The 18,981-nt window shown below is 38.3% G+C and overlaps 1 protein-coding gene across 4 annotated transcripts in view; it reads left to right on the forward strand.

The window, feature by feature from the left end:
* The first annotated feature begins 2,050 nt into the window (after positions 1-2,050).
* The window catches only part of Rasal2 (RAS protein activator like 2), a 384,331-nt gene continuing 367,400 nt past the window's right edge, over positions 2,051-18,981 (forward strand). Inside the window, exon 1 of one of the 4 annotated variants that reach the window (XM_017796364.2) lies at positions 2,051-3,170. In XM_017796364.2, coding sequence (XP_017651853.1) covers positions 2,969-3,170 — 202 coding nt within the window. In that variant the 5' untranslated portion in view covers positions 2,051-2,968. The remainder of the gene's footprint in view (positions 3,171-18,981) is intronic. The other 3 variants (XM_008826125.3, XM_017796365.2, XM_008826126.3) reach the window with 3 other exon arrangements.

The raw sequence follows: 18,981 nt of genomic DNA on the forward strand, positions 1-18,981 counted from the left end.
GTTTCGTGTTTATTTTTTGTGTTTTATTCAGAGTCTCATGTAGCCCAGACTGGCCACCAGTTCCCTATGTAGTTGAAGCTGACATTCAACTCCTGATTCTCTTGCCTCTACCTCCCAAGAGCTGGGATTACAGGCATAGCTGCCATATCTTGCAGGAGACTATGGTTTTAATCTAGGCTATCTTTAGATAGACTGTTTAATAGTATTCTATGCTTTAATTTTTTTTTTCCATTGGCTAAAAGGCAATTTAAAAAATTCTGCTTCTGTAATAGAATTATTTACTATTCATTGAAAGTTACAGACATTAGTTGAATTCTAGATGCATATTACTTAATTAGATGACCACCTGCAGCTAGTGTGAGCTCAGGATGCCAAAGTGAAGTAAGGACCATCATTTAGCGGTCAGGATGAAGGCAGTAGGTTATGAAGATAGTAGGATTACTGGGAGTTGGCAGAGGTCTTTTCTTCATCTTAAGATGGATGATGCCATTGAGAAAGCAAATCTGAAAAACAAACTTCCGAATTTCATATATGACTCCCAATGCTGCTTTTAGGATAATTGCTTGGGCAAATAAATTCCATATATTAGTAGATATTTAGATTTGTACATCTGATGGCCATATTCACTCAACTTTTTGACATGTTACCAAGACATCAATAGTAATATAATATGAATGAAAATGTTCTAGCTTTGCTTATTGCTGGACCCGGCATACTCCTGGGTTCACCACCTTCTTTCATCTACTAAAGACCTATGATGGTTAGACTTGAAGACAGACTATACAGTCAGGTTGTAAGCAAGTAGGATTCTTAATATTGGAAAGGATCACCTCATTATATTTCAAGCACCAAATCAGTAAGTCTAATCACAGCATTCTTGAAGAATCAGAGTCGAAGAAATCAGTATCATGGAGAACTTATAGATGTACCTATTCTTTCTTTTCCAGGTAACATGGACAGTCCTGTTCCCACATGTTAAGCAAGAGGCAGGATGAGATGATCTCTAAGGTCACTTCTTGCTTTGAAATGCTATTACTCTAAATAAGAGATGGAAGAAAAATTACAAAATTCATCCTTTAATTCTCAAAAGCCTAAACAACACACCAGATGTCACAAAACTAGAAAATTAGACAAACCCCTTATAGAGATCTTATTGTTCAAAGTAGAGAAAAATGAGGACTGGGGTGGGATGGGACACAAAACAAAAATCCCTCCCAAAAGATACTTTAAAACAACAAAAAGGCAGCATCTCATTATGGAAAAATCCCACTCCATTTTAAGCAGCCAAATTCACAAATCATTGAAGATCTATCACATGCAAAGTGCAATTTAAGTATTTAGGGTTCAATTTTGAAATTATTATTACTATTATTTTGTCTGCAATCTCTTAAACTTGGACTGGTGAATCCCATCTGGCAGTGGGCACAAAATTAAGCCAAAGTTAAGAAGGAAGACAGTTTACAGACCGAAAATAAAACACAAGTGACATCATAAGAGAAAAATAAGCCAACGGATTGCACAAAGATCAAAGGCAAAAAAGAGAAGCATGTTTAGTTAATACTGGGCTTTGGGTCATGTGCTTGCAAGGCCGGTCCATCCATCCACACCACACTTCGTAGCCACGCTATTCTGTAGCGATGACAACTCCAGCTCCAGGGAGGACCGGAAGCAGAGCAGGGATCCTGCACAGATTCCACATTCGCCCTGCCAGAGCTCCTTTCTGGAAGAACCAAGTGGTTCCCCTAGGGTTACTGTTAAATAAAGCACTCTTCAATATCTTAGTCCAATAAGAAAGAAGTGTTAGTAAAGAAATAAATAGGGCTGGAGAGATGGCTCAGCAGTCAAGTGCACTGGCTGCTCTTGAGGAGGACCTGGGTTCGGTTCCCAGCGCCCACATGGCAGTTAACAACGGGAACTCCAGTTCTAGGGGATCCGACGCCCTCTTCTGATCTCCGCTGACAATGCACGATACGGGTGCACTTACACACAGGCAGGCAATGCATTCATATACCTAAAACAAAATAAAGATAATAAAATATTTTTTAAAAAGAAATAGAAAAGGGGCTGAGAAGGGAAGCTGCTTTTCCACCTTTTTAAATTTCCCGCACCCCTCTTGCTCCCCGCCTCCCCACGCTCTGCTGAAGCTGCAAGCAGCTCGGGAGACCAGGCTGGAGCTCCGCGAGGCAGAGGGAGAGACAGTCTTTGAAAAGTGGGCGGGACGGCCAGATGAACAATTCGGCGCCCGATTTCTGCTGTCTTCCACAGCCGTTCCTTCCCGGCTTGGTTACTCGACTGCACACGCGGCCGCACTTTCGGCTTTCGATTACTCCAGCCTATCACCCAGGGATGCCGCCTGCCGCCGCCGCCAGCGCCGTGGCTGTCGGGCTTGTGGGTTCCTCAGGGGAGCGAGAGCCGGAGCCGGGGCCGGAGCGGCGGCCTGAGAGTTAGCGGGCGAACCCGCGCATTCCGGAGCGGCGAGCCGCGGCCAGGAGGGCAGGGCCCCGCGCGCTCTTCAGGCTGAGGGAGCGGGCGCTCGGAGCCCTTGAGGCGGCGGCAGGAGTCGGTCTGAGGGGGCGGCCCCTGGCGGCGACGCCCCCGAGCCCAGCCCTGACCGGCAGCGCTCCATCCACAGTCCGAGCCCGGGCCGCTCGCGGACACGCCGGCAGGGACGGAGGAGGGCGGCTCCGAGGGGGCGGGAGGGCGAGCCCGCTCCGGTAGCTCCGCGTCGGCTCCCAGGAGGGTCCCACACCTGAGCCGGCTTCCACCTCCGCTCGGGGACACGCTGGATCCGCCTCCCGGCCTGGGTCCCACCCTCGGCGTGCAGGTGGGCTGAGCCGCCCGGCCCTCGGGCGGTGGGCGGCGGGCGCGGAGGTGAGCTGCAGCTCGGGTGCTGGCCGCCGCGCTGCCCTCCTCGCCTTCCCGCAGCCAGGGTGCCCGCCCCGCCGCCGCCCGCTCCCCGCGGGGCACCATGGAGCTCTCGCCGTCGTCCGGAGGAGCTGCGGAGGCGTTGTCGTGGCCGGAGATGTTCCCGGCGCTGGAGTCCGACTCGCCGCTGCCCCCCGAGGATCTGGACGCGGTTGTCCCAGTCAGCGGGGCCGTGGCCGGCGGCATGCTGGATCGGATCCTTCTGGAGTCTGTGTGCCAGCAACAGAGCTGGGTTCGGGTGTACGGTAAGGACCACAGCGCGTCTGTGCTTTGGAGGCTGGCGTTTCTTGTCTTTGCTTGGGGTGAAATGTATTTGCTGGTCTCATTTCCCATTCCTGGTCTCCATCCATCCTGGGTCAGCTGCCCACATCCCTCTTTTGTTTCTGAGAATGCATTTTTGAAAAGTTTCTCCAGATTAGCATCTGGGTGTGTGACTCAGGAGGGTCTTTAGACCTCTTTAGATATCCTCAGTAAGTTTTTGGAGTTGAGCTATCCAGATTACTTCAAGGCAGGCAGTTGCTACCGGATCTTCAAGAAGGTTTGATGGAACAAGGCACAAAACCAAGTGAATGGCATTTCATCGCCTTCATGTTGAGTGAAACAAGACTCGGGGTGGGGGGGACCCAAACTCAAAAGTGTTTATTTGGTAGCAGCCGACTTATCTGTAACCTCCTCTTGAACCCCACTGCCCACTTACTCCGAGTGCATAGATTGTTTCAGATTGCTCTATTGTTTCAGGTTTTCATTGTAAAGCACTGGGTTGCCATTCAGCAGGTTTAAAGTGATGAACGCACTAAAACTTTCCCTTTCTGTGTTCATAGTAACCACCTTTTTAATTAAAACTGAGTTCTATTAAGGTAAGTCTCTGGCAACATTAAACCTGCTGGTTTAGAAAATATGTAGCCTAAGGATTTAGAGTCTGCACTCACACTTAGCTGCGGCTTTCCAAAATACTGAAATGGCAAGATGTTTATCACTTAGCTCACATGACCACGAAAAACATAATGTGGCTGAAGATGACAAATTTGAAGCATCTGGGATCACAGTGTTGAGCTGCTATCCTGAAGTCATGTGCATCTAAGCCTGTAGTGGTCAGCATATTATATGTATTTTGTGGTTTCTTACTTCCAAACAGGGTCTATGCTTACAATTCAGGACCAGCTTGACTTTGGCTTGCAAGTTGCCTTTTGCATTGTTCAGTTGGTTTCAAGACTTCATGTCTATCACCATCAGAAAGATTGCTGGCATTTGAGTTCTTGCCTCAGTTCTGCTGCTAAATGACTAAACAGTTTAGGGCAGATGAGGCTACTCTTTTTGGCCTTAGATTCCTCATCTGTAAAATGCTCTGTTGGATTAAATCTGTAATGACACTTTCATAAAATCCATAAAATCATAAAAATCCACCAACTTTTCTTATAACCAGATTTTAGAAATTTAGGTATGTACCACTTTGTGTTTTGCTGGCATTCCTAAGCATTGTTTATTTATGGAGGAATTAAAGCAGAGAAATAGGAAATGATGCAAAGTCACTCAGTTCATTCTTAGCAGGTTAGATTAAAAACTTTGGTGCCTGATTGTCCACTTGCCTACTAATTCAGTTTAGCAGATCACTTATAACAAGGGTTGATGAGAATCTGAAAATGAATATGAATTAGGGTGTATTGTGGTTACATTTCCTGATTTTATCTTCTTATCTGTACGTACTTTGACATACTGTTTTTTATATGTTAGTGATAGGACCATGTTATTGTATGAATATGTGATAATTTGGTACATCAGTGTTCAAAATCCTGGTATTTCTAGATCTTGTGTTGTGTCATTCTTTGTGTGCCCATATAAATTTATACCACTGTTTCAGAGCTCCATTCCAGGGCTTGATTTGTGTTATACATGTGCCTGCACGCACACACACACACACACACACACACACACCCTCTGAACACTTTAAAGAAATCCAGATAGTGTACAACTGGGGGATGAGAACCTGATTTTTTTTTCTTTTTGGTTTTGCGACAGCTTGGTTGTTGCCTAACTTTATGAGCCATTTTTAACTCCCTGGCTCTAGGTTTCTGCATACAATATGGAATCTAAAGTAATTGCTTACATGCACACATACTCACACACAGAAAGTCATACACAGGCAGCATTTCTGTGTCAAGTTGCAGAATTTCCACTGCATCATCTCTCTTTTTTTGTGATCTCTGCCAGTTAAACAAAAGTTTTTATTTACTGTTTAGTACTGCTAATTTTCTTCTAAGGAAGTTCATCCCGGAGACTACTCATGTCCTTAGTTCGACATAAACACGCCAAAGCTGACAGACTCTTGGCTATGCTTTTACGTAGTAAACTTTGAAGTCAGAATTATAGAAGGTGAGAAATCACTTTTAAAAGAATATTAGTTTTCTTTTCTGCTTTATGTATTCAAAACTGATTCTCTTGATCATCTTTGCTCTTCTACATAATTTAGAGAGAGCCTCTTGAACTTGGTCCACATGTCTCAAAGAAACTCAGGAGTTGGGAACCTAGTGTAGAGGACACAGCTGGAGGTTGAAAACCTCCTGGATTTTCTTTTTTTAAATTTTTAAATATTTTATTTATTATTTTTATGTGTATGTGTGTATTGCCTGCATGTAGGTAAGTGCACCCGTGTCTTGCAGTGCCCGCGATGACTGTCGGATCCCCTGGAACTGGAGTTACAGACAGTTGTTAGCTGCCATGTGGGTGCTAGAATTCAAACCTGGGTCTTCTGCAAGAACAGCCAGTGTTCTTAACCACTGAGCCATCTCGCCAGCCCAGAACCTCCTGGATTTTCATTCTGGCTTTGTCACAAATTGATTCTCTAACTTCAAGTATTTTTAACTCCTTGGCTCCAGGTGGCTACAAAAAATGTGGAATCTAGACTACTTGTTCCCTTTTAGCTTAAAGTGGGCTGATTTTTGTGACTTGTCCCATTATTTACCTACATCTTGGCTTACAAATTCCATGCTGACTTTTGAAGCCAATCATTGAGCAAGCTCTTCATTTAGAGCTTTTAAGTCATCATTGTCAGAGGAGTCTAGGGGAGCATTTTTATCAAAAGGTCAGTGTTCTGAGTTTTGAAAGAAGGAAAGTCAGAGTGAGATGTATATTTGCTTGGAATATTTTCACAATATAGGAAGGCAAGGGTGGGATATTGCTCAGGTCTGCCTTAGACAATTTGGAGACCCAAATAGCTTTGGTAGGGTATAATAACGAACTATACTGAGTGATGCTAGGTGGTAGCTGTAGTTCACATCCTCCAAGATAGGTTTTTCTTTGAAATCATTATGCAAACAAATAAACAACAGAAATATTCCTTCCTGAGAATCTTACCAGAAACCTGTAAGACCAATATTTTCTTAGTTTACATCACTAAATGTAAAGATTGGTACTATTTTTACTGTGTTAGCATGTTTGGCCCTTTGGTTGATAATGTTTATATCCAGTGCTTTTTGTATTGCCATGATTTGGAAAACTTTGGAATATATTTCGAGTTTTATAATAGGTGGATCTATATTCAGAATACAAACAAATGCACATTTTTGAGACACAGCTAAGAGAAAATATAAATTGTGCCCATGCCCTGTCAAGACTATAAAATTTTTTCATCAGTATGCCAGTCTTGTTTATATTTTTATCTTGTTCCTCTGAACTTGACTGCCATCAGGGCTAGTGGAGTGGTACCTTTTTAGTTAAATCAGCGTTCAGTGTTTAATCCATCTGTTCTTTGACCCATCTAGAGCTCAACCTGATTGATCTTATGGGTAGTAGAGTAGCTTAAAGACATGCCACAAACAGCTAAATATAGATTCAGAATCCAAGAGCATCAAATGCAGAACATTTTTCAGATATTTATAGCGTCAAAGTGAAGTCAATTGACTGAAAAAGCTTAGCAGCCTAGCAAAAGGAAACGGGAGTGGCAAAGCCAGCCCCACTTTAGTGTTTTCTGGTAAACAATGAAAATTAACTGCTTTGCTGTGAGTGGACAGCAAATGTAGAACACTCCAGGAGAACTTTAAGATACTCCTAAGACCGCCTGGGTGGAGCTCTGCACTCATCAGTGTAACAGGTTTGCAGTTATGTACCCAGATATATGCTCCTGAGTGTTAGAGGCGAAGTACAGTAACCACAATAAAGAGTCAGCAATAAATCATGTCCTTTAAAAGTTTAATTTTAATAGTATCATTAGGATTTATCTTAAATTCTCAGCTAATAAAATGAGTGTATATCTCATTGTTTATTAGTTACAAAGGAACCTGCTGGAAAGTTTCTAAATGTTGGTAGGTACTACTTCAGCAAACACAAGAAAAAGGAAATTATACTGCATCAAGTACCATATGCTTCTAGAAATGTGGTAATTGGCCAGCATTTCTCATGAACTTCGTGTGGGAAAATCTTATGCAGTTGTAGTATATGATATTTAATATGCTTCAGGAATTAAGTCAAAAGATGAAGTAACTTTTTTTGCACTTCTACAGAATGTCTCTCTATTTAAGATATTACCACCATCCAGGTGTGGTGGAGCACCCCTTTAATCCCAGCACTAGGGAGGCAGAGGCAGGTAGATCTCTGTGAGATTGAGGCTAGCCTGGTCTACATGGTGAGTTCCAGGCCATTCAGGGTTATGTAGAGAGACCCTGTCTCAAAAACAAAACAAAAACAAATAAAAAAATTATTACGCGGGTGCCAAGTTCAGGAAGTTGTTTCTTCTTTTTTTGTTTTTTTGTACACTGTGAATTAAATGCAGCTAACTTATTAGCTTTTTTTTTTTTTTTTTGGTCTTTTTGAGACAGGGTCTCCCTGTAGCTCCAGCTGTCCTGGAACCTATGTAGACCAGGCTGGCCTTGAACTCATAGAGATCTGCCTGCCGCTTATTAACTTTTTATAGAATGGCTTTTATTAACCTTGGATTGTCCTAGCAAAGCATTCACTTCTTTGGCTTCCCCTCCTCTCAATCTACTCATTCTTATATGTTTCAATATGCATTCTGTTTTTTAATGTGTAGATGAATAAAATTGTTCAAGTCTGAAAGTTTTTGGTGCTCACTTTAGTAGAAGAAAAATCAGTGAGTATGTATCAACTACATCCTCAAACATGCTCACATTACCCCGAGGTATTTTAACTTCATCAATATTGTTTATTGAACCATTACAGATGGGTAATAATATTTGAGAAATTCTTAGACTCTTAAGTGAGTTCAGTACTTATAATCTGGCAAATATTTTGAATGATGCTCTCCAGATTCATTTGTGAATATGTGTATGGTATGCATGTATACATGCACATGTGTGTACATGCACATGTGGAGGCCAGAGCAGGACATGCGTTCTCAACTTTATTGCCTCGAGAAAGGGTCTCTCACTGAATTGGAAGCTAGTCATTTTAGATAGGATGATTGGCCAATGAGCTCTTGGAAATCTGCCTGTCTCTGCTTCTAATGCTGAAGTTAAGGCAGCACAGCCATGCCTCACTTTTTTTGTAGGTGCTGGGGATTTGAACTCAGTCCCCATGCTTGCAGAGCAAGCCATGTTCCAGATCCTCCAAATTCATTTTATATGTATTAAGAGTTCTCTTTTGACTGGATATGTAGTGGTATATATCTGTAATCCCAGCAATGGGAAGGCTGGGAGAGGAGGACCAGGAGGCCAGCCTGGGCATAGTGATAAATAAATAAATAAATAAATAAATAAATAAATAAATAAATAAATAGTTCTAGATTGAGATCTGAGAGAGTTTCCAAGAAGACTTTATGTAATTTTAAATTCCAGTAGGCCCATTCTTCTTCTTGAGAGAAAATTTGTCTCATTGTAAGCTCTACTAATGTTCATAGATGACAGAGAATAATTTCTTTTGTAACATTTTGGTATATTTATACTTTCTATCATTGGTTTAGTAATACTTGATTTTTCAAAGTGAAAGCATTTTTCATTGACTCATTATATTATAATCTCCTTTTCCATAATCATTTGGATTAGAGTGTTTCAGAATTAAAAAATGATTTTAGAATATTGATATGCTATATATCTAGTGATCCTTGGAGCAATAGCCAGGAATCAATCATATTAGTATTTCTACAATTAAACAAATGAATATCCACACTGAGAACAATAAAGATTATAAATAACTATCAGTATAGGTCAGATATTACTGTGAGAGAAGCTATGAAAAAAGCTTAGGGTTTCAGAGCTTTGTTTTAGAAATTGCAGATTTGGATATGAGGATTTGAACAACTTTTCTGACATAAAGAATATAAATTAAATGGTCTTGTTTGAAAATAGATTCTTTATAAAGATTATTTTGATCTTTTTCAGATAGTAGAATTGAGTGCTCACACTGATTGATTGATTGGTTGATTGATTGATTGATTGATTGATTGATTGATTTAGGTTCTTATTCTGTAAAGCAGGCTGACCTGGAACTCATTATGTAGCTCAGGCTGTGAGTCCTCTGCCTCAGCTTTCTGAGTGCTGGGGTTATAGGCATAAGCACCATTCACAGCCTTTTGAACACTCATAATTTTAAAGTTGTGTCTGATTATGTTGAATGAAATAAATTTCTGTCATTTTCTAAGGAAAAGGAATTCACATGATGAAGAAGGTAGGCTTTACTCAGATTACTAAGGTAATAGTGGCAAGGTAGTGGTTTCTGATTCTTTATTTTTATTAGAAAGAAGAATGAGGTAAGTTGGACCAGAGGGTTTTGTAATTGTTCTTTACAGTTGCTCTCTTGAGTAGCACAAAGTGATTTGATCACCTTTTAAGTAGGTGAACCACAAAAAAGCATTCAACTGGTGTCTGAGTTAATCCAGAAAAAATTTAGCTATTTGCTCCCTTGTTCTTCTTTATTGGAGAAACTTTTAAGTAACTAGAGGTATTTGGTCTTGTTAACCAGGAGGAGTTTCAAGTGTGCTGAAGGCACTGCTGAACTTGCCTCACTCTGTCTTGGCAGAGGATAATTGCTCGCTGATGTTTATAAAAACACTGTTCTTTTCAAAGGCTACCAAGTACTGCTGAAGGGCAGTAGGTAGAGAACTTTACAAATTTAATGTACTTTATTTTCTAGAGAGAAGGCAGTCTTGAAGGAATATATGAAAAAAAAAATAGAAAGGAAATGACAGTGTTGATGAGTATACAAGTAAGAAAAACAAAATTTAAACCCTTGTAGGTATAACAAAGCTTCATTTGCTAGATTATTATAAAAAAGTTATGATTGTCCTAATTTCTGTAGCAGGATTAGGAGACTAGTTTTCTACCCTTTCTTACCAAACGTGGGTTACATTAATTAGTTGTTTTTAGAGGGTCTAGTTTAGATCCTAGTTGGACTTTTATTCACTAACAAATTATCTTTAACCTTGTTCAAGTTCTTAGCCACTCTTGTTACTTTCAGTAGGGTTGTTTATCTCTGAGCCTAAAGGCTTGGTTATGCTTATGGATACAGAGTGGGTTAGTGAAAAGTTAGAGAAGAAAACATTTAACATAAGGTAAGAAAAGAAAATTCAGAATAGTGTGAAAAGTTAAAAAAAGACTTTAAAATTGATGTTCCTAAGTCATTTTCAAAGCAGTCCTTTAAAAGATTTCCTCATTAAAGAAACTGGTTCAGGACATTTAGTTTATTTCCAAAATTGGAGACAAATTCCACAATTTGTCAGGACTGGAACTCTTAACCTCAGATTCCTTAGCCTCCTGATTTAGCCTCTAGATCTTACTGCTTTCCCTTAGGGAGATGGCCTTTCAAAGCTGAAGGTCAGGAAAATTCAACAGTGAGAAATACCAGATTGTTAGTTTCACAGTCTTTAAGGGAAATGCTGGAAGTACCATTACCTAGGTAACAGAAAACAAAAACGAACAAACATCCACAAAGTGAGAGGATGAGAATAATTCCAGCGATCCTTCAGAGGTAGATCAGAGGACACATTCCATGTTTTTCATCCTTTTATTCTTAAGTTCTTTAGCCATGAATTCTTAAAACTGTGATCAGAAGTGATGCTTTAAGGAAATATGAATGTTGCAGTGTGATGCTAAGAAGCTGGATAACAGTAGCTTTCTGCCTTCCACTTAAATTTGTAAGCTCCCTGATTCATAATCATTACATTATAATATTTTGTAATTATGAATATAATCTGGTCTTAATCTAAAAAATTTAGAATTTGGAAACAAAAAAGTTTTTTTTTTTTTTTTTTTTTTAAAACAGGGTCTTACTATGTAGCCCTGGCTGGCTTGGAACTCCTGATGTAGATCAGGGTGACCTTGAACTCACAGAGATTTGCTTGCTTCTGCTTCTGAGATTAAAGGATGTGCTGCCATGCCTTATTAATTCAAAGAAATTTTAAGTAAAATGGAGATCTACCTCTTAGAGGTAACTATTCCTTAATATTTTATTCCATTTTTTTTCTGTGTACATATTTGGTAGCATGATGCATTTATGTAGTATTCTGTTTGTTTGTTTTTTCTCTTAATGGTGTATTTTCTCATGTTCTCCACTTGCCCCTTCTAATCAATAAATCATTTGAAATTTTTATGTGTTTTCCTGTTCCCTGTCAAAATGCATAGAAGAAAATAGATATGTAAAAATTCTGCCATAAGTAGGATCCAAGAAATGTAGTTTAAAAAAAACAGGTCTGGTAATCCTTATGCTTAGGAAGCTAAGGCAGGAGGATTGCTACAAGTTCAGGCCAGCCTGGACTACATAGTGAGTTCCAGGCCAGCTTGGGTTACAAAATGAAACCCTGTCTCAAAAAACAAAAAACAAAAAAACCCCAAACAAAAAACAAACAAAACAAAGAAACTTGGGAAAAAATATTGTAGGAATATGATTTTATGATGTTAGTGTGATGGTGAATTCACTAGGAGCTCTGGGGTCTGGAGTCAGCTTTTAATTGTTCTATATCTGAATTGGTATTATTATAGATTTTTACTGTTTATGTGCATTTTCTCTATTTTTATATGTGACAATCCATGATAAGCATTGATTTGATCTTTACTTTGAGTTACTCCTCACTTACTAATATCTTGCATATTTTTCTGTAACTTTGTAGAGGCTCTTCATTTTTTATATGGTATATAATTCCTAGAAGAGTGATGATTCATTTACAGTCTAATATTTCGTGGTTACAAGTGATGATGTAGTAAATAATCTTGAATGTAAGTCATTTTGCTTGTGTACAAGCATATCTATAAGAGAATTCAATTGCTAGGTAAGGTATAATTTTTAAGGTGTTGTGCTCCTTCAAGGTTGTACATGTTGATGTTTCACCAGCAGTATATGAGGAGTTGTTTCTATTGCTGTTGCCCCACCTTGTACTCCAGGCTAGCTAGCCTATGAGATTCTCTTGTCTCTGTTTCTCATCTGGCCATAAAAGTGCTGAGATTAGAGACAGGCACCACCACATTTGGCTTTTTACTTGGGTTTAGCAGATGGAACTTGGGCAGTTAGGTTTGCTCAGCTAATGCTTTTATCTGCTGAGCCATCTTCCTTGCCCAAACAGCATTGTTATTAAGGTTTAATTTTTAACTCGTTTGGTTCAAGATAAATTGAAGATTGCTCATTTTTAGGTTGTTTTTATTACAGAACATTTTCATTGTCATATTTTATATAAAAATTATCTAAAAATTGCAGAATTTTACTCTCTAAAGCAATATGATAATTAATATTATCAATTTGTCACCTAGTAGAGAAACCTCTGGGCATGCCTATGAGGATTATCTGGATTAGGTTAATTTCGGTGGGAAGACCCACTCTAAATGTGGGTGGCACCATTCCATGGGCTGGAGTCCCTGGTTAAATAAAAAGGAGAAAGTAAGCTGAACACCACCATTCAGAGCTTTCTGCTTCCTGACATGGATGTGATCAACTACCTAAAGTTCCTGTTGTCATGACTTTCTAGCCATGATAACCTGTAGCCTTGAACTGTGAGCCCAAATAAACCCTTCCTTCCTTAGTTCTTTTGTCAGGTATTTTATTGCATCAAAGAGACAAGTAATACAGTAACTAACAGTCTAAAACATCTCTTACCTGGGTGTAATCTACAGTTCTTCCTTTTAGTTTGTACTGAAGTACAAAGTATCCACAATTTGAGATTTTCCTGCCATGGTTCTCCTAGACCTGTGTATGTACAGTTTTATGTGTATTTGTAAGCTTTCGAAAATGCCTCTGAATAGGTTTCTTGTGCATGGTTTTAGTTAGAAGTAGGTCATTTTTGTTCAAGTGACTGACAGTTGGTTAATTTGTGTCAAGTGATAGACCTTAAAAAAGATGACCAGGGTGGTAGCTACTAACATAAAGAAGCTACAGACTAACAAAAAGGTATGTTTCAAATTCTGAAAGGATAACTCTGCCCTTAGTATCTTCTAGTTTCATCAAGACTTCATAATAGTTTTCCTACTATAGAAGTTAAAATGTATATCCTTACTTTTGAACCTAGCTTGGTAACATGGTTAAGAAAGAACTGTATCATATGTAGTGATATTGAATTAGAAAGACTTACGATTTGATGTGGCCACATTTTTTTCTTATACTAACTACTTTGTTCAGAAGTTTTCAGTCATTTTTTTTTTTTTTTTTGCAAGTTCAACTTAAATCAGTTTAAGAACATTTTCAGTCATTTGCACTTGGAGGTTGTGTTCTTTTTTTAAAAATTTTTAAATCATTTTTTTCTGTATTTTGCCTGCATATATATAAGAGGACTACATGTGTGTGATGCTTGTGGAGGCCAGAGGTATTGGAGCCCCTGGAACTGGAGTGAAATATGAATGGTTGTTAGTCACCATGTGGGTGCTGGGAACTGAATTCAGGACCTCTGCAAGAGCAGCCAGTGCTTTTAACTGCTGAGCCATCACTCCAGCCTGAGATTGTGCTCTTGTTAAACAAGTTCTTTCAGAGTGTCATTGTGGGAGAGGCTTTACTTTATAATATCCATTGGACAGTCTTTTTTCCTGTAGCTTAACTAGCAATAATAGGTTAACTCTGTATATAACCAGTAATATCATTTCATTTACCTAGAGTATGATGTAAAATTACATTTTTTACAAGTTCTTCTTTTCCTTATAGTTTCAAAATACCTAGTATATTTTTTTCTTTCAAGAAATTTAGGGAACTTAAGTCATTTCTCCATTTTGCAGGAGAAGTAATTAATCATGAAAAAAATCCCTAAAGATTCTTGATAAAGTTAGATTATCAGTATCTGAGCTGTGAAGTAGTTATTTTCTCTAGAAAAGATTACCCTATTTCTTACCCTATTTCTATTACCTAACTTCACAGTTGCTAGTTATAATTGTGTTGTAATGTATCCTATGATATTTAAGGGAACATTTTCCTTCTTTCTTGGTGGTCTTAGAATTGGTTAGTATACTTTATCATAGCATCTCTGTCTTTTTCAGATCCATGTAGGTAAGAACAGAAACTGAGTTCTTCATTGATAAATTTCAGCAATTAAAATGAAGGTGTTAGAGTAACAAATTCTTTTGCATTAATTCATTTTTTTGTGTGAAATATCCATTCCCAAACTTCATTTTAACTTTTTTGTAAATGTCGAATTTAGCAACATTAAATATAACCAGAAATATTGTATAGATAGAACTACTATCAATAATACCCCAAACCTTTTCATGATCTACATAAAAAATTTTGTACTGTTAAATAATGACCTCCCCTTGTTCACCCCCACCTCAGCTGCTGGTAACCTCTATTCTAGTTTTTGTGCCTGTGAATTTACGCATTTTATGTGCCTTATAAAAGTAAAATTATACAATGTTTGTCTCCTATGTGGTATTTACCAAGCATAATCTCATTAACACCCATTCTTGGAGCATATCAAAATTGTATTCTTTATTATGATTAATACTCCATTACATATGTTGCATTTTCCTGTTTATTTTTATCTGCTGATGGACACCTGAGTTCTATTCACTTTTTGGATACTGTGAATAATACTGTTAAGTGCTTTGGCATACAAATACCTGTTTGAGTCTCAGTTTTCCATTCTTACATATACACGTAGATGTGGATTTGCATATACTAACCAGGATCTATGGTAGTTCTATGGTAAGCTTTTAAGAAACTGCCAGTTTTCTACAACTGCATTATTCTCAATTCTTGTCAGCAATATACAAGGACTTGGATCTTTCCATTTCTTTATCAACACTATTTTTCACTTTTTCTTTTTGGTAATAGCCATCTTGGTAGATTTGAAGCAGTTTTGATTTTTATTTCTCCAATGATTAGTGATGTTGAATGTCTTTTCATATGCTGTTGGTCATTTGTATGTCCATGTTGGAGAAATGCCTATTCAGGTCCTTCTTTTGTATGAATTCTTAGTAGACATACTGTTTTTTTTTTTTTTTAAATTGTCAGTTATAACATCAATTAATATATTGACCTTAATGCTAACCAGTCACAATCATGAACATGATTAGAATGATGATAAGTAAAACGTGTGGAGTGTTCATGAGCCAGATGCAGCACTAAGTACTTTATGCCAGTTAATTTAGTGAATTATTTTTAAAAAACATTAAATTATAAAATATATTTTAATTATCATGCACATGTATGCATGAGCACAAACACGTGTGAGGTCAGAGAACAACTTGTGGGTATTGGTTTTCTCCTTCACCATGTAAGGTCCCTTGGAATGAACTCAGGTTATCAGCTAACTGCCTTTACCTACTGAGCCATCTAGCTCACCCAGCTTACTGAATCTTTATAACTATTCTGTCAGATAAATACTGTTATTGCCTTGTTTTATAGATGAGAAATCAGACGTATAAAATCAGAAAAGCACTTGCCCAAGGTTATACTGCAGGTGATTGATGTGGAATACAGGCAGTTTCCCTTTGAATTTATTATTATAACCACTGTACAGTTTGGCTCATCACAGATAAATTCAGACAGTTATTGTGAAAAACATTTGTAAATCATAACAAGGAAAAATAGTATGTGTTAATTTAGAACTTGATTCTGTAGTTCATCTGTAAATTTTATGTAGCATCCTCACTGTAGAGTAGAGGCATTTATTATGCTGGATATACTTCTAGAGTCAGATTAACAGAAAATCTTCATGGAGCTGTGCAGGTTTATTTAGACAGTATGAGAAAGCTGTATGTGGGTGAGTGGTATGAATATTTCTATATTTAGAAAAGATTAAAGTCTGTTAGTATTCTAAAATTCATGAATTTTTATAAGCAATATAAAATATGATTTTATTTATTTATTTATTTATTTATTTTTAAGTAAGAGCATGTCTTCTTAGGCCTAATTGGTAGTTTATCAATCCAGTGAGACTATTGGTATTTTAGAAAGCATAAAATCTTAAAGATTCTCAGTTGCATTTGTTCGAGAAATAGCTTCATTTACTTCAGGATTTATGTTTTAAGTGATTTTTCCACTTGAATATTAGTATTCACAGAATCTATATTATTCACAGAATCTGATCAATCCAAACATTGGTCAGCACTTGGCCATATAGGATATATTTGAAAACATTTGTGGAATTCATGTGTTCTCCTAAAAGCACAGGCCTTCTGATGGGTCTGGTTTTCTTTCATGTTAGTTCCTCATATACCTGGCCTTACTTTCAGGGCATGTGCTTAAATTTTTTATTTATTTTTATTTATGTGTTTGGGTATTTTACCTATATGTATGTAAGTGTACCTATGTGTGTAGTGCCCATGGAGGCCAGAGAGGGTGTTGGATTTCTTCTTGGAACTGGAGTTACGAATGATTGTTAGCCACCATGTAGATTCTGGGAACTGCATCTGGGCTCTCTGCAAGAGCAACCAGTGCTCTTAACCACTAAGCTATCTTTCCAGCCCCAATGTACTTTGTATTTTATATCCTAAGGTTGATATTTCAAATACAAAACATGATACATGTACAGCGAGCTGCATGAATCATTTTGAGATACAACTTGATTTCTTACTGATCAGTTTACAGTTCTTAAAAATCTGATTCTCTTGAGCTGTGACCAGATAGTGAGTTAGAGTCTAACATTCTGATCAATTCGTATATTTAAAAAACTTAGTAAAATATAATTGATACAACAAACTATGCATATTTAAAATATTTGTGTAGTTTGTTGCATCAATTATATTTTGAAATATGTGGATAACCGCGAAATCATCTCAATAGTCAAGAGACATCTATTTTTTTCTAATATGCTTCTTTATGCCCCTTGTTAATCTTCCCTAACTGCCCCAAGCCCAGTCCTGGTCCCAATACTAACCATTAATCTATTTTCTTTATAGAATTCTTTAGATATTTAAAAGTTTCTTTAAAAAAATTAAGTTACATTTATTATTAATTAATGTATATATGTATGCATATTGGTGTGCATATGTATGGTGGGAGGTATGTGGATATCAGAGGACAGCTTTTGGGAACGAGTTTTCTTTCCACCATGTGAATCCAGGGATTGAACTCAGCCTTGGTGACAAGCATCATTACCCACTGAGCCATTGTCCCAACTCTTACAAATTTCATATAAGTGAAATCATAATATACAGTATGATCATTTTTGGTCTGGTTTCTTTCAGGATACTTTGAGCTTTATCTGTTATTTTCAGCAATAGTTCATTCCTTTGTTTTGCTAAGTAGTATTCAATTGAATGAATATTCCTTTTCATGAAATTTTGGCTGTTTATTGTTTTTATGTACTACACATGTTTCTGTAAACATAGAGTTATGTTTCCCTGAAGCAGGAATTTAACAGTGGGATGAATGGCTGGGTCATATCATAGGTATAAATTTAACAGTCTAAGAAGCTACCAAATTGTTTTCTTAAGTGATTGTGCCATTTTCCTACCAGCAGTGTGTGTTAGTTCCAAATCTACATCCTCTTCAACATTTGGTATGGTCAGTGTTTTTCATTTTAGCATTTCAAGAGGTATGTAATAAAAGCCATTGTGCTAAAATTAGCATTTCTCTAAAGACTAATAATATTGAACATATTTTCATATGCTTTATCAGCCATCCATATATCTTCTTTAGTGACATGTTAAATTTGAATACATAAGTAGTTGTGATTTCTTAATATATTCTGGGCAGAAGTTATTTATTAGATATGTGATCTGCAATATCTTTTTCCCATTCTGTGGATTGTTCTACTGAAGTGTCTTCCAGTTGGTTGGAGAGATAGCCCAGTTGGTAAAATGCTTGCCTTGCAGGCATTAAGACATGAAATTGATTTCTAGAACCCACATACAATGCCATGTGTCCCCTTTGAATCCCTAGGTAGCACAGCCACCAGCTTCCTGGGGTCAGCATCTTTCCTGGGTATGTTTGGAGGCCGAGGCCCCCAACATGCCTTGACTCCCCCAGCCTCATTCACCCTCACAGCTCCCCTACCCCATCTCTCCTCCTAGCCTGGGTACTGGCCCATTTCTTGTCTTGGCCACCCAGACCCCTGGACTGACCTCTTGGCCCAGAATTCCCACTGTTTCCTGATCCTTTGCATCCAGACCCAACCCAATTCCTCCCTGTAGTCCCGAGGAGCCCTCAGGGACTGTTCCCGCTCCCACCTCCCTTTGCATCCATGTGGGGCACAGCCACTAGCTTCCTGGGGCCAGCATCTTTCCCGGGCCCTGCTCCCAGGCCAGCCCAGCCCTCAAATTCCCGAGGCCATCTTTTCTGGGGGGGATCCAGACTTTAGGAGAAAGCCTGAGTGCATCTGATCCTCATCCGACTTGGGCCTCTGTGGGAACTCCTGAGCAGCAAGACGAAAGCAATTTGGCCAGTCCAATATAAAATCAAAAAGGAGAACTTGAAGCCTAGACCAACCAACTTTTCATACCCAACAAGTAAAACACAAAGGCACATAAAGTTTACAAAAAGAAGCAGACCTAAACTTAAAAAGGAAGGCTTTAGTCTCACACAAGAATCAGAAACTGTAAAAGAAAACCACATGTCAAAATCACAGAGAAAAAATAATGACATGAAAAACCAAAATAATATATACCCACCAAGTACCAACAGTTCTCTGGAGGAGTACAATGATAACCCCCTAGAGATAATGTAGGGCATAGAATTCAAAAGAACAATTGTAAATAT

The sequence above is a fragment of the Nannospalax galili genome, unplaced genomic scaffold (assembly GCF_000622305.1).
Source record: "Nannospalax galili isolate Female #2095 unplaced genomic scaffold, S.galili_v1.0 scaffold429, whole genome shotgun sequence".
In the NCBI taxonomy this organism is placed as follows: domain Eukaryota; kingdom Metazoa; phylum Chordata; class Mammalia; order Rodentia; family Spalacidae; genus Nannospalax; species Nannospalax galili.